General features: G+C 54.4%; 1 protein-coding gene, 1 long non-coding RNA gene and 1 pseudogene across 3 annotated transcripts in view; 2 read left to right on the forward strand and 1 right to left on the reverse strand.

Moving 5' to 3' along the window:
• Positions 1-2,125, forward strand: part of LOC119879327 (collagen alpha-1(I) chain-like) — a 4,748-nt gene extending 2,623 nt beyond the window's left edge. Inside the window, exons 4-5 of the mRNA XM_038589663.1 lie at positions 1-635; positions 898-2,125. The exon at positions 1-635 is cut by the window's left edge and continues 382 nt beyond it. Of these exons, the coding sequence (XP_038445591.1) occupies positions 1-635; positions 898-2,125 (1,863 nt within the window). The remainder of the gene's footprint in view (positions 636-897) is intronic.
• Positions 2,126-18,224: 16,099 nt separating this feature from the next.
• LOC119879329 lies at positions 18,225-19,184 on the forward strand (annotated as a pseudogene). The gene has a single exon (XR_005387467.1). The product of XR_005387467.1 is annotated as an NHP2-like protein 1 (transcript).
• Positions 19,185-19,345: 161 nt separating this feature from the next.
• LOC119879330 overlaps positions 19,346-20,000 on the reverse strand; it is a 1,104-nt gene continuing 449 nt past the window's right edge. Inside the window, exons 2-3 of the long non-coding RNA XR_005387468.1 lie at positions 19,921-20,000; positions 19,346-19,561 (exon numbers count right to left, since the gene is read on the reverse strand). The exon at positions 19,921-20,000 is cut by the window's right edge and continues 84 nt beyond it. This is a non-coding gene — a long non-coding RNA (uncharacterized LOC119879330). The remainder of the gene's footprint in view (positions 19,562-19,920) is intronic.

Raw genomic sequence — 20,000 nt, forward strand, 5'->3', positions numbered from 1 at the left:
CCCAACCCCGGCGCGCGCCCCCCGCGCACCCGCCACGACGGCCGGGCGCGGAGGAGCCGGGGAGGGAGGGGCCCGCGGGCAGAACGAGAAGAGCGGTCGCATCCGCCGTGGACGCCCGTCCCTCGTCTGACGCGGCTTAGGCCCGGCCCAGGAGAGCACGAGATCACCACATCGATCGATCGGCAGCAAGCTGCGGCCCCGAGGGGGCTTCCCGAGGAGCAAAAGCCCAGCGAGGACGGCGACCGGGGGGACCTGCTTCCGCCTCACCGGCAAGCCCCTCGACCCCCGGGGGGGGGGGGGGCAGGAGCGACCGGACAACCCCAGACACAGCGGGGGACGCCTGACACGCGGCACGGAGCCTTGCGAGACAGGGGTTGTCACGGCCAACGGCCGGGTGCCCACGGCATGGAGCGCACGGGGGTAAAAGACCCACCGCCACCTGCCCACACCGCCCTCCCTCGGGTGCCGGAGACCGGAGGGCGACACCGCGACCCGGGCCACCTGGAGTCCAGCACGAGAGCCGGCGCGCAGGCCCAGGCGGACGGCTCAGGCTCCAGCGAGCGAGGACAGGGACCGGCTCGGCCGCGCGGTCAAGCCCGGAACCCCACCCGCGCCCAGAGGCCCACATCTCTAAGGCGAGCGACGGACGGACCGGCTGTCTTTTACGTCTGCCTGTCGTCTGTCTGCCTGTCGCCGAAACACAACGTGTCAGCACCTACCTGGCAACAAAAAATGTTCATTTCGGGCAAGAAAATAACCGCGCCTGCCGGCGGGGACCAACCACAGGTCACCGCGACCTCCCGGGACCGTGACACGGCCAACTGTACCCAAAACCTGCCCCACGGCGCCCCCCCACCCCCACCCCACGGAGCCCCCAGGGCTATCTGGTCGACCCAGGGAACCGGGGGGGGGGGGGGGAGGGGAGGAGGGGCGATACGCGGTCGGTGGAGACGCCACGCCGCCACGCCGCCACGCCGCCACGCCGCCACGCCGCCACGCCAGTGATCTCCGGGAGGAGACTTTGAAAAATCATCAAAGTTCTCCGGAGGCAGGCACCGTGCGGAGGCCGTCCCCCGCGGCCCTCAGGACCGCCCCGTGCCTACCGCCGTCCCCAACCCCGGCTCGGGCCAGGGGAGGTGGAGGGCCACGCGCGGCAGAGGCAGCCTCACCGGGAATCGCCACCGGGGCCGGACGCCCGAACGGACGGCCCGCCCACCCCCGCGTGGCACCCGGTCCGACCGCCCGGGACCCACCTCCGCAGCGGGCCTCGGAACAAGGGGAGAAAATCGCGTCCGACGCCCGGGACCCCCACACGTGCCCGCAGCCGGGTCTGTCGCGCCACCCACGGGCTTCCCCTCCAGGCTCAGACCGGTCCCCGTCGCCAGGGCGTGACCACGGGAGACAACCGAGTGACACGGAAGGAAGGCCCGAAGATCGCCCGGAGCCACAGGACGGACGGCGGGACACACCCTGTCCCCCGCCCCCGAGGCGGCCCAGGTCGGTCCGCGCGGGCGGAGGAGGAGCCACCGGCGGGTGCTGGTCGACCCACCCAGGCGGCCCGCACGGCCTCCTCCGGGAGCGAGGCGGAGGCGACAGCGGCGACAGCGGCGACGGCGACACTCCCTCGCAGCTCCGGAGGTCCAATCTCCGGCGAGCGCATCGCGCGCCGAGGCCCCGGCGACAGCCGGACGCTCGCGCCGGAGCCGCCCTCCTCCTGGAACTCGGCCCCGGGAAACCGACACCAAAGCTGTTCCTTGCCTGTCGCCGCCGAGCCTCCGGAGGGGACACGCTCTATAAAAGCGGCCGCCAGGTGGCACCCGACAACCGGCGCGAACGACAGCGGGACAGATCCGGGCGGCGAGGCCGTCAGGGCGCCTCGGATCTCGCCTCTCGGCCCGGGGACGGCGGAGGGCCCCGGGAGCACACGGCCGCGCACCGCGCGAACCCCCGTCCTCCCGGGGCGGGGGAGCCTTGGAAAACCCGTCCGTCCGTCCGTCCGTCCGTCCGGGCCCGCTGCCGCCCGGAAAGGGGGTCGCGCTCGCCGCGCGGGGCTCCCGGGACGACTCAGGCACGTTTCCGAGGTCAGGGAGGGAACGTAGAGCCGAAACCAGGCGAGGACTCTTAGGACGGCAACGGATGCACCGTTTTTTCTCGTGTCCTTCCTTTTTTTTTTTTTTTTTTTTCTTTTTCTTTAGGATTTTATTTATATATTTATAAGACGAAGGAGGGAGGGAGGGAGGGAGGGAGGGAGGGAGGGAGGTCGGTCACGAAGGAGGTCTGAACCAAAGGCGCTGGAGAGGACGGTGTGCCCCCCCCCCCCCCCCCGCACCACCTTCACCTCCACCCTCTCAGCGTCTGGGACCTGACCCCCCCCCCCCCAAATACTTGTCTATTGGGTTGAATGAGAAGAGGTCGTGGAAGAGGAACTCAATTCTGGGGGGGAGGGGAGGCTCAAAGAACATAAGGATTTTCTCTTTCTTTCTTTCTTTCTTTCTTTCTTTCTTTCTTTCTAACACAATCTGTTTCTCCAGAATTCTCCTGCTCACGCTCAACTTCCTGTCCTTGAAGAGAAGAATGTCATTCACTCCCCTCCTGGCGCTCTCCTCCAAGGCACCTTCCAGGGGCAGGAGAAAGGGTGTGCTTCTCTTCTCAGAGGAAAAGGAGGGGAGTCAGCGGGACCTTCTTTCACCTGGGGGGGTGGGGGGAGCGGCGGTGTGCGTGTGTTTCTTTGCTGCTGCTGCTACTCTATCAAAGTGTCTCCAGGTAGGGAGGCCGGGGTGGCTCAGCGGTTGAGCGCCTGCCTTTGGCCCAGGGCGTGATCCCGGGGTCCTGGGATCGAGTCCAACAGCGGGCTCCCTGCATGGATGGAGTCTCCTTCTCCTTCTGCCTGTGTCTCTGCCTCTGTGTGCATCCGTGCGTGCGTGCGTGCGTCCGTCCGCGTGCGTGCGTGCGTGCGTCCGTCCGTGTGCGTGCGTGCGTGCGTGCGTCCGTCCGTGTGCGTGCGTGCGTGCGTCCGTCCGTGTGCGTGCGTGCGTGCGTGCGTCCGTCCGTGTGCGTCTCAGGACTACCTACATAAAATCTTCAATCAATCAACGTGTCTATGGTTCAAAACAGTACTCTGGTTTCCTTCGTATCCAAGTCCTATGTCAGATTGGACTTTTGACAGGAGAAGGGAGGGCGGGCCACATTTTCTTCTGCCCTGGCGGAGGAGAAAGGGAAGATGGGCGGGCACAGACCTGGGCATAGTCTTCTCTGTCGTGGGGGTGAGCGGAGGAGTCGGATTCGGCTCTCACGGGACGGGGTCTAATTTCTCCGTGGACGGACAATTGGGCAGAACGTCAGGCGAACGGAGGACGAGTCATGGTCAGAAGACCATGGACAAGACCGGCTATAGATGCTGGAGTTTCCGGAGCAATGATTTCATCAGAGGCACGCGAAGGCCAAAGACTTCCAGGGAGCGTGTTTATAGACGCCTCGGCCTGTAGGTCCTTCCTTTCGAATGGACAGTGCTCCCATCCGGTCGGTCGGTCGGTCGGTCGGTCCGGTCGGTCACCTTAGCATATCTTCTCCAGCTCCCGTGAGCAGTGTGGTCATGCAATTCTACTTTGGGCCTAACGGGGGATGGATGGGACCGACCGTGCCACAGAAAGGGAGACCGCATCGAGTCCTTGAGCCTAAGGCACGTCTAAGACAGTGACTCTCTAAAGTACGTGGAGGGGATCCCTGGGTGGCGCAGCGGTCGGTTTGGCGCCTGCCTTTGGCCCGGGGCGCGATCCTGGAGACCCGGGATCGAATCCCACGTCGGGCTCCCTCCCTGTGCATGGAGCCTGCTTCTCCCTCTGCCTCTGTCTCTGCCTCTCTCTCTGTCTCTCTCTCTCTCTCTGTCTCTCTGTCTCTCTCTCTCTCTCTCTCTATGATTATCATAAATAAATAAAAATATTTAAAAAAATAAAAATAAAATAAAGTACATGGAGGCAGAAGGAGGCCAGCTGGAGTTTTGTTGTGTGGGTTGCGTATCTGTGGCAATGGGGTGGGTGTGGGTGGCTGTTGTTTGTTTTCTGGACGAGGTGAAAGAACCCTTTGAGTGCAAGTATTTGCAGAAGGGGGCCGGCGGGATGGGAAGGTGTGGGTCAGTCCATTCACCGAGAAAACCGGAGACTCGGCCTTTTTAAGAACTCGGCAACGGGAGGAGTATAGCTTGGCTCATCGCAGCAACTGGCAACTCAGCAGAAACAACAGAACATTCCCAGAATGAATGGAGTTTGCAGGAGCCAACGTGAGCATGCCCCACCACCCTCCGCGGGTGCGTCCGTGTAAACACACACACACACACACACACACACCCCGGCCTTCCATTTCCAAATCCACCAGAGGACTCAGGGTTGGTTGGGGGTGGGGATGGAGGGTGGCGGGTGGCAGAAGGGAGGTTCAGGGCCATCCATTCCAATGGCCCTCATTCAATCATTTCATTCAAATGCACATGGCTGTCTGTTAAAGTCCGAGCCTGGGACTTCTCTCCATTGAATGGCTTTCTGCACCTCCCCCAAACCCTCAGGCTGCGGCTCCCAAGCTGTGGGGGAGGGGAGAGAAGAAAAGAGAAGAGAAGAGGAGAGGAGAGGAGGGGAGGGGAGGGGGAAAGAGAAGGGCAAAGAGGATGTCTGAAGAACTCACATTGTTTGGGGTCCAAAAGCGACCCCTCCTGGTTTCCTGACCCAGGAAACCCCAATAAACCCTTTGGGAATCAATCCTGAATGTGGAGGATGCCATCTCACTCTTAATGCCTTCCAGGGGTGGGGGTGCGTCTGGGAGGGCGTGGCATGGCGGGGACTGGTGAATCTGATGGGGAGTTAAACACATGACCACCGTGGTGTCTTAGGGTCCAGAGGCCAAACACAGGCATGGAGTGATATGGGCGAAGGACTAAGGGAGGCCTGGCCAGGGACAGTTCTGACTCATCCACCCTGGGTGAGGGCCCAACAAGGACACTCTTTCCTCTAAAGCGACGGGCCAACAGTCTCCTGGTTCCCCATCGACCTGTCCTCCCTCTCGCACCCACTTCCCAAGGGAAATCCGCAGTCTCATTCGAAGTAGTCCCCGGCTGTGTCACAAGCCACCTTCTGTCTACTAAAAGGAGTAAGGAAGATGGACAAACATGAACCAGCCCGACAGATGGCACCTCCGCACGGAGGGGTTGGGGGGTGGGGCCCTCCCCGGACAAAACGTGACTCTGAGCTTGAAAACATGAAAGGGCAGAAGCTCCCGGGGGGGGGGGGGGGGGGGGGGGGGGGGGGCCCGGCCCGGCCCCGGGCCCCAGGCCCCGGCAGGCCCGCTCCGTCAGAAGAGCACTCAACTTTTGATTGCAGTCAGGGTTGTGAGTTTGAGCCCCACGTTGGGTCTAGAGATGATGAAAAATGAAGGAACAAACTCTCAATAACTTAAGTATGTATGGAGCGCCTGGGTGGCTCAGCGGTGGAGCGTCCAGGGATCCCCGGGTGGCTCAGAGGTTTAGCGTCTGCCTTCAGCCCAGGGCCTGATCCTGGAGACCCAGGATCGAGTCCCACGTCAGGCTCCCTGCATAGAGTCTGCTTCTCCCTCTGCCTGTGTCTCTGTCTCTGTGTCTCTCGTGAATAAATAAATAAAATATTAAAAAAAAGAAAGAAAGAAACGACTACAACATTCCATTTTAGGTGACGTCTATTTTTCTTTTTACCACAACTGGGGGGAAGAAAAGCAAAACAAACAAAAACAAACAACAACAACAACAAGACCCCACCCCCACCCCCCCACCCTGTCCTTGGCTCAGAGTAAGGGAATTCCTGGGTCAGGTTGAAAGAGGGGGAGGGGGTGATATCCTGTCGTCCGCAGTGTGGAAAACCAGGGTTCAGCAACCTGGAATTGTTTCTGCCTCGCCAGGTAGACAGACGTGGTCACTGTCGTCAGCCCTGCAAAAGCAAGGCAAGAGGGGATCCCTGGGTGGCGCAGCCGTTTGGCGCCTGCCTTTGGCCCAGGGCGCGATCCTGGAGACCCGGGATCGAATCCCATATCAGGCTCCCGGTGCATGGAGCCTGCTTCTCCCTCTGCCTGTGTCTCTGCCTCTCTCTCTCTGTGTGACTATCATAAGTAAATAAATAAAAGAAAAAAAAAAGAAAAAAAAAAAAAAGCAAGGCAAGAGGGAAGAACCTCCGCATTTCCAAGCACCTCGTAGGGGCAACCTGGGAGGCTCGCTGGGGTTAAGCAGCTGACTCTCGGTTTCATCCGCCAGGAGGTGGCACTCTTGACTCGCCCAGTGAGGCCGCGGCGACCTCTGGAAGGAAGGTATCAGGCTCACGGTTTCCGAGGGGCTCGGGTGGCTCCCGAGAAGTGGATCTGAGTGTCTCCAGGCTGTCTGATCCTATCTGAGTCTTAGGATGCGATTCCAGGGGCCCCTGGCCCGCTCGGTCAGTAGAGAGCACGACTCTTGACCTCCAGGCCGTGAGTGCGAGCCCTACGTTGGGAGTAGAGATCACTCTGAAAAATAAACCGGGGCGGGGGGGGGGGGGGGGGGGGGGGGGGGGGGGCGGAGGAAGAGAAGAGAAAAGAAAAACAGATGCCATTGCACTCAAGGAAGGCAGGTCTTGGTGATACAAGGGATTCTTCCAACAGTGGCCGGTCACAATGAGAACATATTCCCACGGAACAGACCTCACGCAGATGATTGGCAATTGCCATAAAAGAAAGATAACTCATTAGAAAAAGAGAGAGAAAGAGAGAAAAAGAAAAGAAAAGAAAAGAAAAGAAAAAAGATAACTCACTGAGAGTTTCTGAACACTGACGGGTCACAGGTAGGGAGAAAAGATAAGGATTTTAAAGATTTTTTTTTCTTTAGATTTTATGTATTTATTCATGAGAGACACAAACGCACACAGAGAGAGAGAGAGAGAGAGAGAGAGAGAGAGAGGCAGAGACACAGGCAGAGGGAGAAGCAGGCTCCATGCAGGGTCTCCAGGATCACGGCCTGGGCTGAAGGCAGCGCTAAACCGCTGAGTCACCAGGCCTGCCCAAGGATAAGGATTTTAATTTGTTTACAAACTCACTCGTTCCTCCAATTTCTCTAAGGTATAGATATCTCTACAGACAAAGTTTCCTTCAAACTGGAAGAGCAAACATGAGGGGATCAGCAGTGATTTGAACAAGAGCCCTTAAAAAAGGGTCATCAGGACGCCTGGGTGGTTCAGCGGTGGGAGCAGCTGTCTTTGGCTCAGGGTGTGATCCTGGAGTCCCTCATCGGTCTCTCCCTGCAGAGCCTGCTTCTCCCTCTGCCTGTGTCTCTGCCTCTCTCTCATTGTGTCTCTCGTGAATAACTAAATAAAGTCTTTAAAAAACAAAAACAAAGAAACCGGTCATCATTGTCTTTCGCTCTTTTCAGTTCCATGTTGTTCCTTTTAGTTCTGTTTGTTTAAGATTTTATTTATGTATGAGAGAGAGAGAGAGAGAGAGAGAGAGAGAGAGAGAGAGAAGAGAGAGAGCAGGCCCCATGCAGGGAGCCCGATGCGGGACTCGACCCCGGGACTCCGGGGTCACGCCTTAAGCCCAAGGCAGAGGCTCCACCGCTGAGGCACCCAGAAGTCCCTGGTTTTGTTCTGGGTAAATGCAGCTATTTCACTAGTTCTGGCAATTCATACTGTTGTTCGATGATCTCAGGGTGACCAGAAACTGAGATGTGTCAAAAGTCCTTTGCGTGGTTCTTCTGGAATCTGGGATAAATAAAAAAAAAATAAATAAATAAATAAATAAATAAATAAATAAATAAGTGTGCGTGTGTGTGTGTGTGTGTGTGTGTGTGTGTGTTTTGTTTGTTTTTGCAAGAGCATCAGAACATGGCATGTACATGACATGGCGGTCACCGGTGGACGTGGTTAAAGACCCGAGGAGAGTTGGCTAGAGTGCAGTCGAGAAGAAAAACGGATTATGATTTGTCACACACGGCATTTTAACAATGTACCAGGGCACGTTACCACTTAACGAATTTACGTCGCTTTTGGAACACCCACAGCATTCACGCAACCAATATAATCTAAGAGGGCTTATGATTCTTTGTCTGACGCTGCTTCTCACGTGCCTTCACATAGCAGGTAAACGACCTATGTTAGTCAAGAGACTCAACCTAGGGCTAGACTTTTCTGGGATCCGCTGAAAATCCATGACCGGATGAAGGAACCAGCAAACAGCCGGGCAGCCAGCCGACCAGCCAGATACACAAACCATCCATCCATCCATCCAACCAACCAACCAACCAACCAACCAACCAACATCTCAGAAGCTTTCAAGGCCCGGGCCTATAAAGGATCACGGGTCATTACAAAACTGAAAACAATGTCAGTATCTGTTTCGCCAGGGTGGCCCTAGGAGATTCCACAGGAGCTTATAGAGTTGTCTCCAAAATGTAGCTCCTTTAATATTGAGAAGTTTTCACTCTCTCACGGAGGTAATTCGCGGATAAAAAGGAATATAAAAACCTGGCTGGTCCGGAGAGAGAAAATAATAATAATATATTTTTCTCTTCTCTGTTCACAATCCCTTGCCATGATGAGACTACCAACGCAAGGAAATCTCTTCATTTTAACAGAGACAAGAGCCGAGTCTTAATGCTATACCAGTGTACTAGTAAAGCTCACTTCTCCCAATCTCAGTCTGTCCTGACCATGCCTACAATTCCTTTTCAAAAAAATCTGCTTCCGGGACGCCTGGGTGTTTCAGTGGTTAAGCCTCTGCCTTTGGCTCAGGACGTGATCCCGGACTCCCGGGATCGGGTCCCATAGCGGGCTCCTTGCATGGAGCCTTCTTTTCCCTCTCTCTGCCTCTCTCTGTCCCTCCCTCCCTCCCTCCCTCCCTCCCTCCACTCCCTTCCTTCTGAATAAGTAAATAAAATCTTAAAAAAGAAAAAAATAGCCAGGCTCATTTCAGGACAGAATTATTTTCTTTTCCCTCACCAAAACATGTATTCTCACGCCTTGTACGTTTCCTACACATCTCCTACATTGTCACACACGGAATTGTTTTCCTTCTCGTTCTCCAGTAGTCTCCATTCCATTGGCAGGCTTTTGCAAAATTGTAATATATTAACTTCTTTTCAGAGAGAGAGCACTGTGTGAAGGGGGGAAGGGGGAGGAGGAGGAGGAGGGAGAGGGAGAGAGTGGGAGACCGAGCATCTTTCCTTTTTTACACTATTTTGTTTCTTTATTCCTGTGTGTGAGAGAGAGACAGAGACAGAGACAGAGACATGGGCAGAAGCAGGTCCCCCCACCCCCCCCCACCCCCCCCCGCAAGGAGACGGATGCAGGAAAGGATCCCAGACCCGCATGATCGGGAACGAACGAACGAACAGAACTTCATCCCAGATCGTGGGAACTTGTGAAATATTGGCACTCGTCCTTATCGCTCCGAGCTGTCTTGTTCCGATGATGTTTACCCGCGCCAGCCTTTGAACTCCTAACCTACAGTTCCTTTTTTTTTTTTTTTTTAATTTTTATTTATTTATGATAGTCACACAGAGAGAGAGAGAGAGAGAGGCAGAGACATAGGCAGAAGGAGAAGCAGGCTCCATGCACCGGGAGCCCGACGTGGGATTCGATCCCGGGTCTCCAGGATCGCGCCCTGGGCCAAAGGCAGGCGCCAAACCGCTGCGCCACCCAGGGATCCCATAAGCTACAGTTCCTTTACAAAGGGATGTTAGCAATATAGCATCCGGAGGTAGAGGAAACCTCTCCCTCGTAGAACCCACAGGGACACGTAGACACAGACGAGACGCCAACAAAGTATATAGCCTTGGTCTCACTCCTATCTATCTGTGGAGAGGTCACGAAAGACCCGATGTTCCGATCTCCCCGCTGGCTGGGTGACAACAACTCCAGTGGCCAGCGAGCGTGACCGCGTCCGGACCCCGTCCATCCTTTGGTTTCCATTTCGAAAGAGAAGAGGCCGGTTTCCTGCAAAGATACCCAAAGCCGCAGCAACAACCCAACCCGAAGAAGACCAGAGCGTCTGTCTCCCCGAGCGAGCCGAGCACTGGTTCCTCACTCACCAACAGTCGGGACATGACTGATGGAACCAGAGGGATTCCTAGGTTAGGTTCCGGTCCCTGGGCTGGCCTCATTGCCAGCTTTCTCTAATCGTGGGAGAGCATAGCATTGAGGCATGAGCAAAGCACCCCATTCACCCGGTTCGGGCCATCTGAGCCTCAGGTTCCCCTTCCACGTGTCCCAGGTCAGCGAGCACTTGCAAGTAAGTATAGGCCCCCTAAGCAGTCCAGTGGTAGCCTGCCGGAGTTTCCTGTGGCTGGCGGGGGGGGTGGGGGTGTCCTGTGCTCAACCTTCGCTGCAGGGTTCTCTAGGGTCTGGTTCGGTTCACCCCGCTTTTCTGCGTGCGTGTGCACGTGCGTGTGCATGCTCCATAAGGAGCTGGGGCGTCCTCGGGAGGAGGGACGCCGTAGAGAGTGGACAGTTTATTCTCTGATCTTGGTACGGGCAAGGCTGTAGGGCTTGAACTCTATGGGAACCAGGAAGGTTTTCTTCCGTTTTCTCATCGTCAGTTTTGGCAGGTTGCCTTTTAGCGATCGATCAATCCGATCGAAACAAAACAAAACAAAACAAAACAACTTTTTTTCCCTTTTTGTAAAGATTCTGTTTATTTTCTCCTGAGACACAGTGAGTGGGAGAGTCGGACCGACACACAGGCAGAGGGAGAAGCAGGCTCCATGCTGGGAGCCCGACGTGGGACTCTGATGCCGGGCCTCCAGGATCAGGCCCCGGGCTGAAGGCGGCGCTCAACCGCCGAGCCACCCGGGCTGCCCACCTTTTTCTTTTCTTTTCTTTTCTTTTCTTTTCTTTTCTTTTCTTTTCTTTTCTTTTCTTTTCATTGTTTTATTTTCAAAAGATTTTAGGTGTATGCGATGTTTACACCCAGGTTAGGGCTCGTCCTCACAACCGAGAAATATAGAGTCCCACACTCCACCCACAGTGCCAGCCAGCAGCCACGCAGCCCTTCATCGATTTCATTTGTTCATTTATTTGCTTGCTTGCTTGCTTGCTTCCTGGCTTGCTTATGTATACATTCATTCAGCCGGTCGGTCGGTCAGTCGATCAGTCCAGTCAGTCAGTCCTTTTAATTAATCATTCATTCTTTCCTGTTTTAGAGATGTTCTTTATTTATCCATGAGAGACACACAGAGACAGGTATTGACAGATGCAGAGAGAAGCAGGCTCCCCGCGGGGAGCCCCAAGTGGGAGTCGGGGCCCCAGGACCCCAGGATGATGACTGACCTCAAGGCAGATGCTGAACACGGAGCTACCCAGGCATCCCCGTTGCTTGACTTTTTAGGGGAGGCAGACAGGCAACGTGCACTCAGTGGCACGGAAATAGAGCCCAACTAGTGCTGAGTTTTCTGTGAGCCGTTTGGGCCTGGGTCAGTGTGAAAGCCAATGGAGCAGGGCCCAGAAACGTTCAAGGCTGAGAATTTCCTTCCTCCATAATCATCATTTCACAGATGCTTAATTGAAAGTGGTATCTATGGTATGGCAAACGTCTTTCTCTGTTTGGGTTCTAGCAAGACCCAGAGAGTCGAAGCCCCTAAGCTCACGGACTGAAAGTTGCAAGTTGGATGCAGAGATAGTTAGGCAGGCAGGCAGAGCCGGAAAGGCAGGCGCCACACCGGTGGGTCCAGGTGTGAGGAGTGTGGGATCCCAGGGCAGCTGGGACGGACACAGCCTGGTCCGGATCCACCCAGGTCAGTAGCGTTTCCTGACACAGGACAGGCACCAAAGAGGGGCCTTGGGGTGGCTTTCCTCCTCCGCCTCCTTGGGATGGGGACATCTGCCCCACTCGGGGCATGCCCCCCACCCGCCTGTGCGGTGTGTGGAGAGAGACCCTTTGTCTCGCCGTCACCGCTACAGCAACCGAGGACAGTCCTCAAACAGGAGCACGGTCACATGAGCATCGGTCCCATCTGAACCTATTCCCTCGTTGGGGATCCTAGGGTGCTAGGGTGTGTCTAGGGATACACCTGGAGGACGAGGTCCTGTGTGTGGGAACCCGATGAACGCACAAGAGGGTGGGTGGTGGTGGGAAGGAAGAGGTGCGGACGAGGTGTGCCCGGGTGGCATACCCGAGTTTGAGCGTCTGCCTTCGACTGGGCTCCGGGCGGGCGTCATCACGGCTTTTTGGGGATCCAGCACCGCACCGGCCCCCCCCCCCCCCCCCCCCCCCCCCCCCCCCCCCGCGTGGAGCCTGCTTCTCCCTCTGCCTGCGTCCCGGCCTCTCTCTGTGTGTCTCCCGTGAATAAATACAGTTTATTTATTCATTTATTTTTTAAATATTTAATTTATTTATTCGAGAGAGAGAGAGAGAGAGAGAGAGAGAGAGAGAGAGAGAGATCGGGTGCCCGATCAATACAGTGTAAGAAATTAAACTTAAGAGTAAAAAAAATGGAGGGCAGCCCCGGTGGCGCAGCGGTTTGGCGCCACCTGCAGCCTGGGGTGTGATCCTGGAGACCCGGGATCCAGTCGCACATCGGGCTCCCTGCATGGAGCCTGCTTCTCCCTCTGTGTCTCTGCCTCTCTCTCTCTCTCTCTCTCTCTCTCTCTCAATAAAAAAATCCTTTAAAATAATAAACAAACAAACAACGAATGAATGAATGAATGCATGCACGAACGAACAAATAAATAAATAAAATTTAAAGAGTTTCAAAAAAGAGAGTAAAAAAATGGAATGGAAAGATAACTTGGCGAGGAGGATGTGTGAACGTATGTAATGCCGCTGAGCGACTCTAGGCTTAGAAAGGGTTACAAGGTTCCATCGTAGGTGACGCCTGTCTTTTGGACCACAACCGAAACACAAAACAAGACCTCCTGTCCCTGGCTCAGAGTAAGGGAGTTCCTGGGTCAGGCTGGAGGGGGTTCCTGTGGTCCGCAGAGTGCAGAACCCCGGTTCAGCCATCTGGACTCTTTTCTTCCTGTCCGCGGAGACAGGCGTGGGTCGCAGACGGCACACTCCTGTAAAGGCAAGGCCAGAAGGAAGAACTTCAGCATTTCTTTTGCTCTTCTTTTCTGTTCTTCCGGTTGTTGTGGTTCCGGTGTCGTTGAGCCTCAGCATTTCCAAGCACCTCGTAGGGGCAACCTGGGAGGCTCGCTGGGGTTAAGCAGCTGACTCTCGGTTTCGTCCGCCAGGAGGTGGCACTCTTGACTCGCCCAGTGAGGACGCGGCGACCTCTGGAAGGAAGGTATCAGGCTCACGGTTTCCGAGGGGCTCGGGTGGCTCCCGAGAAGTGGATCTGAGTGTCTCCAGGCTGTCTGATCCTATCTGAGTCTTAGGATGCGATTCCAGGGGCCCCTGGCCCGCTCGGTCAATAGAGATCACTTTGACAAATGGACCCCGGGGGCCGGGGCCGGGGCCGGGGCGGGTGGGGGGCGGGGGGGGAGAAAGGGAGGGGAGGGAGGAGGGGAGGGCGGCGTGGGGACCGGGGGAGGTCGAAAGAAAGAAAAACAGACGCCATTCTACTCAAGGAAGGCCTTGGTGATACAGCGGATCCTTCCAACGGTGTCTGGTTGCAATGAGCACGGATTCCCACCGACCTTCTGAAGAGGATTTAACAATCGCCAAAAAAAAAGGAAGATGACTCACTGAGAGTTTCTGAACTCTGTTCAGGGTTTCGTGGACCTCATTCAGTTCCACGTTGTTCCTTTCTGTTCGGTTTCCATGCAGCTTTTTCATTAGTTCCGGCAACTCCTACTGTATGTAGTTGGACAATCTCAGGGTGACCAGATACCGGGATTCGTCCAGAGTCCTTTCCGCGAATCTTCTGAAAAGTGGACCGCATTGTTGCAAGACCCTCCTAACAACACCTGCACGTGACAGGGAGGTCACCCACGGATGGACGTGCCTAAAGACCCAATGAGAATTCATTATAATGCAGTCGAGAGGAAAATCCGACCAGTTTCTGTCACACACACATACACACACACACACACACACACACACACACAACACACATGCACGTACGCAGAGCATTTAAACAGTTCGAATGTGGAGTGACGGCACTCTACCAGGACACGTTACAAGTTTAGGAATTTCATTTCCTGTTCGGAACACCGGCAGCATTCACCCACACAATATAATCTAAGAGGGCTTATGATTCTTTGTCTGACAGTGCTTCTCATGTGCCTTCCCATAGCAGGTAAACGACCTATAGTAGTCAAGAGACTCTATTTAGGGTTTGGCATTCTGGGATCCGCTGAGAATCCACGAACGGATGAAGGGACCAGTAGACAGACAGACAGGCAGCCAACCAGCCAACCAAAAACATCTCAGAAGTTTTCAAGGCACATGCCTACAAAGGATCACGGATCATAACAAAACGGAAATCTTCAGTGTCTCTTTCGCCGAGGTGGCCCCTAGGAGATTCTACAGGTGCTTTTAGAGTTGTCCCCAAAATGAAGCTCCTTTACCGTGGAGAAGTTTTCACTCTTACGTAGTAGGGGAAGACCGGATACAAACGAACCCAAAAAATAAAATAAATAAGTAAATACCAAAAAAAGTGAAACAAGAACAACCAAAAAAAAAAAAAAAAAAAAAGGGAATCTAAAAACCTTGCTGTTCTGGGCAGGTAAAGGGAGACACACACACACACACACACACACACACACCCCCCAAAAAACAAACAAAAAACCCCCAACCAAACCACACCAAACCAAGCCAACCAACCAAACAAAAAAGCACCTTGTCTTTGTCTTTTCTTCTCTGTTCACACTCTTATCAAGAGTAGACTACCAATGCAAGAGAATCTCGCCATTTTAGCAGAGAGAAGAGCCAAATCTCAGTTGTACACCAGTGTAGTAGTAAAAACCCACTTCTCCCAATCTCAGTCCGTCCTGACCACGCCTGCAATCCCTTTTCAAAGAGTCTGCTTCTGGGACGCCTTGGGTGGCTCAGCGGTGGAAGGTCTGCCTTTGGCTCAGGGCCTGATCCCAAGGGTCCTGGGATCCAGACCCACATCGGGCTCCCCACGTGGAGCCTACTTCTTCCCCTGCCTGTGTCTCTGCCTCTCTCTCTCTCTCTCTCTCTCTGTGTGTGTGTGTCTCTCTGTCTGTCTCTCTCTTTCTCTGTCTCTGCCTCACTGTGTCTCTGTGTCTGTCTCTCTGTCTCTGTCTCTCTTTATCTCTCTGCCCCTTTTCTCTGTCTCTTTGTCTCTCTCTCCCTCTCTCTGTCTCTCTCTTCTCTGTCTCTGCCTCTCTCTGTGTCTGTCTCTCTGTGTCTCTCTGCCTCTCTTTTCTCTGTCTCTCTCTCTTTGTCTCTCTCTCCCCTTCTCTCTGTCTCTGTCTCTGCCTCTGTTTATCTCTCTGCCTCTCTTTTCTCTGTGTCTCTCTCCCCTTCTGTCTCTGTCTCTCTTTATCTCTCTGTCTCTCTCTTTGTCTCTCTCTCTCTCCCTGTCTCTCTCCTTCTCTGTGTCTCTCTCTTTCTCTATCTCTGTCTCTCTTTGTCTCTGTCTTGCTTTCTCTGTCTCTCTCTATCTCTCTGTGTCTCTGTCTCTGTGCCTCTGTCTCTCTTTGTCTCTCTCTTTCTCTGTCTTTCTCTCTGTCTCTCTCTGTCTCTGTTACTCTCTCTCCTTCTCTCTGTCTCTCTCTGTCTCTGTCTCTCTCCCATGAATACATAAATAAAATCCAAAAAAATAAAAAACAGAAAACAAAAAACAAATCTCAAAAATCTCCTTCATAAATCCCTTCTATAATTTCTTTTTCCATTCCGTCCGTCTTAAGTGTTCTTTCTCTAAATAGCCAGGCTTTGGGACGCCCCTGTGCCTCAGCGTTTGAGCGTCTGGCTTCAGCTCAGGGCGTGATCCCAGACTCCTGGGACCGAGTCCCATATCAGGGTCCTCGCATAGAGCCTGCTTCCCTTGTCTCTGCCTGTCCCTGTGTCTCTCGTGAATAAGTAAATAAAATCTTAAAAAAAAAAAAAAAAAGCCAGAGTCATTTCAGGACAGATTCATTTTCTTTTTTATTTTATTTTGTTTATTTATGATAGAGAGAGAGAGAGAGAGAGAGAGAGAGAGAGAGAGGCAGAGACACAGGCAGAGGGAGAAGCAGGCTCCATGCACCGGGAGCCTGATGTGGGATTCGATCCCAGGTCTCCAGGATCGTGCCCTGGGCCAAAGGCAGGCGCCAAACCACTGCGCCACCCAGGGATCCCCGATTCATTTTCTTTAAACCACCACCCGTATTTTCATGCCTTGTATCTATTCTACATGTCTCCTACTATCTCACACACAGAGGTTGTTTTCCTTATCGTTAACCAGTAGTCTCGATTCCATGTGGCAGATTTTTTAAAATTGTACTTATTTTACACTTTTTGAGAGAGGAGAGAGAGAGAGAGAGAGAGAGAGAGAGAGAGAGAGAACTTTGTGAAGGGGGAAGAGAGGGAGGGAGGGAGACAGAGACAGAGACATAGGCAGAAGCAGGCTCCCCACAAGGAGCCAGATGTGGAAAGGGGTCCGGACTCGGATACCCCCCCCCCCGCCGCCCCAGAATTGGGCCCTGACCCAAAGGCCGATGCTCAACCCCTCAACCGCTGAGCCACCCAGGCGGCAGACTGTTAACTCCTAGAAACCTCAGTCTCTGGTGAAAAGTCAGTAGGAACCACGGGCACATTGTCTATCGTACCAGAAATCCTTAGATTGTCAAATGTATGAATACATGTAATAGTTTTTAGAAACACGTGTGTGTGTGTGTGTGTGTGTGTGTGTGTGTGTGTGTGTATGTATTGTTGGGCTGGCTGAGAGACAGGGGCACCCAAAATGGCGGACATCTCAAACTGGGTCAAAATGGCTGATCTTCCCGTCAAAGCATCCCTGACCACCACATCATCTCCAGTGAGTCGAAGCCTAGATGGGAAACCGAAACTTTCCATCCAGGAACCGCCCCCGCCCCCTCCCCATCGTCTGATACTATCCCCCCCCACCCCCAGCCAATCACCTAAGGACACGGTGTTCCCTTGTCTAATTTGGATCCAGAGTCGGAACCAAGAAGGCTTCAAAACCCCCACAGTCCCCAACCCCGCGCGACTTCCCTGACTCTGGCCACCTCTCCGAGTCATGGAACCTCACCCAGGAGCGCTCCCCATTAAAGCACTCTCCTACCTACTGCCTGGCTCTGCTGGTTTTTTATTTCTCCGCTGTTCATTTTGTAAAAACCTAACATGTAGGACACAATTTTTTTTTTAAGATTTAAGAGGGGGGGGGGGGGGGCAAAGACACAGAGGGAGAAGCAGGCTCCAGTGCAGGGAGCCTGACGTGGGACTCGATCCCGGGACTCCAGGATCACGCCCTGGGCTGAAGGCGGCACTAAAACGCTGAGCCACACGGGCTGCCCTGTATGATACAATTGTGAAGGAAGCACGAAACAGGGGATCCCTGGGTGGCTCAGCGGTCCTGCAGGGTGCCCGCTTCTCCCTCTGCCCGTGTGTGTGTGTGTGTGTGTGTGTGTGTGTGTGTGTGTGTGTGATGAATTGTGAATTAAAATTAAAAAAAAAAAAAGAGGAAGGAAAAGAGAAACGAACAAACCAACCTGAAACACGTTTAGTGACACACCCAGGTATCTGCAGGTTTCCTGAATCAGACAAAAGAGAAACACAAAAACTGAGGTGGGGGGAGGGGGGGGGGAGGAAGAAAAGGGCAAGGGGTGGGGGAGGAAAACCCAACACCACAAAACAAAAAAACCACCTTGGGTGTCTTACTGACTCACACTTTAGTATTTTACCTTTCTGTTGGAAAGACAAAAAGAAAAAAAAAAAAAAAAAAAAGGAAAGACAGACGCCAGGTATCCGATGAACTGAACCCAATTTATCAATTAAGCTAGTTACACCTTCAAAGTTCCAGGTCACCAAAGATTTGGGAAGCTATTGTAAAAGTTTAACCTATAGACCTTTTTTCATTTTTTTTTAAATTTATTTATTTATGATAGTCGGGGGGGGGGGGAGAGAGAGAGAGAGAGAGAGAGAGAGAGAGAGAGGAGAGAGAGAGAGAGAGAAGAGAGAGAGGCAGAGACATAGGCAGAGAGAGAAGCAGGCTCCATGCACCGGGAGCCCGACGTGGGACTCGATCCCGGGTCTCCAGGATCGCGCCCTGGGCCAAGGGCAGGCGCCAAACCGCTGCGCCACGCAGGGATTCCCCCCTTTTTTCATTTGTTTCTTTTTCTTTTTTTTTTAACCTGCTTGCTCGTCACAAGGAAAAGTACACGAGACGGACAAAATCGATCATTTGAAGTAGTTTCCGTGGACAAATCCTCAGAGGCACAACTCCACTAATCCGTTGAGTTCACAGCAAAGTTGAGTACGCCCGTCCCTCGGGGCCTGGACCCTCCGGCATGGGCATGGCATCCGGGTGGGTCCCGGTGGAACAAGGGGATAAGTAGTTCTCCTTTTCTTTTCTGTGCCTGTGGGTCTAACAAGACACCACACGTGTCTTGTTTCTTTGTAATGAGGTGGCGGAAGGGTCTATCTCGATCACCACCATTCCAGGCCCACAAACTGTGACGGGAGCACAGCACATCCCACCGCCCACCCCAACGGCGGCGGGGGCGGGGGCGCGTGGGGACAAAACCGGTTATCCGTATGAAGTGTGACGGTGATAGGTAGCTCCCAGGACACGTCTTTTTACAGGAAACCCACAGGGACCGCGGATACGCAGAGATGACTGAGGCTGATGTGAATCCGAAGGCCTACCCCCTGGCAGATGCCCACCTCCCCAAGAAACTCCTGGACGCGTGTTCAGCAGTCCCGTAACTACAAGCAGCTTCGGAAAGGAGCCCACGAAGCCACCAAAACCCTCTGTGGAGAGGCATCTCTGAGTTCATCCTGATGGCTGGCTGCAGACGCCGAGCCCCTGGAGATCATCCCGCACCGTCCGCCGCCCGCCTGCCTGCCTGCCGCGTGAAGAGAAGAACGTGCCCTACGTGTTCGTGCGCTCCAAGCAGGCCCTCGGGCGGGCCTGCGGGGGGTCCGGGCCTGTCCTCGCCTGTCCCGTCACCATCCAAGGAGGCTCGCAGCCAAAGCCGCAGATCCAGTCCATTCAGCAGTCCATCGAAAGGCTCTTCGTGGAAACCGCTGGCCTCTGTCCCACCCCTCACGGAGCCCAGCCCTCCCCCCTGGGGTTGTGTCTACCGTCTGCGTTCGCATGTAGTTTCTCCAGCTGCCTTCTCTCGTTCTTTTTTTTTTTTTTTAAATTTTTATTTATTTATGATAGTCACAGAGAGAGAGAGAGGCAGAGACACAGGCAGAGGGAGAAGCAGGCTCCCCGCAGGGAACCCGATGCGGGCACACGAGCCCAGGGTACCCCTTCCACCTCCCCAACCCCCGCCCCGCATCCAGCCCCGAGAGGAAGGCAGCCGCCCAACCACTGAGCCACCCAGGCGTCCGTCCCTCTTTTCCTTTCTCTTATCCGTCAACCTTCCAGCCTTCCGCCTCCACCTCCGCCTGTTCCTTCATCTCGGTTTCGTCCTGGAAAACAGGCTTTGTCCGTGGTTGCCTCCCTCTCAGCCCTCTGAAAGAGGTGGAGTGGGTTGGGCATCAGTTCTGGTGCTCGTGCGTGCGTGTGGACTTGGGATTTCCGGCGTCCGCCTGCCTGGCCTGCTTTCCCCGTCTTCTTCATGATTTGGACTCAAGGGAAGTGGCGGGGGGTTGGGGGGGGGGGAGATCGGGTCCTTATTTCTCTGGACCACCTCTTGGGTCCCATCCCACGAGGCATCTTTCTGATGGGGTGACCTAGAAGTCCGAACGTAGGGAGGGAGAGAGAGAGAGAGAGAGAGAGAGAGAGAGAGAGAGAGGAGAGAGGAGAGAGGAAGGGGCAGAGACCTAGGCAGAGGGAGAAGAAGCAGGCTCCACGCAAGGACACAAACAAACCTTCCAAAAAAAGAGAAGGAAAAAAAAGGTAAACTTGCGGCAACGGCCCGGCCGCTCGGGGGTCGAGCTCCGCCTTCAGC

The sequence above is a fragment of the Canis lupus genome, unplaced genomic scaffold (assembly GCF_011100685.1).
Source record: "Canis lupus familiaris isolate Mischka breed German Shepherd unplaced genomic scaffold, alternate assembly UU_Cfam_GSD_1.0 chrUn_S629H791, whole genome shotgun sequence".
Lineage (NCBI taxonomy): Eukaryota > Metazoa > Chordata > Mammalia > Carnivora > Canidae > Canis > Canis lupus.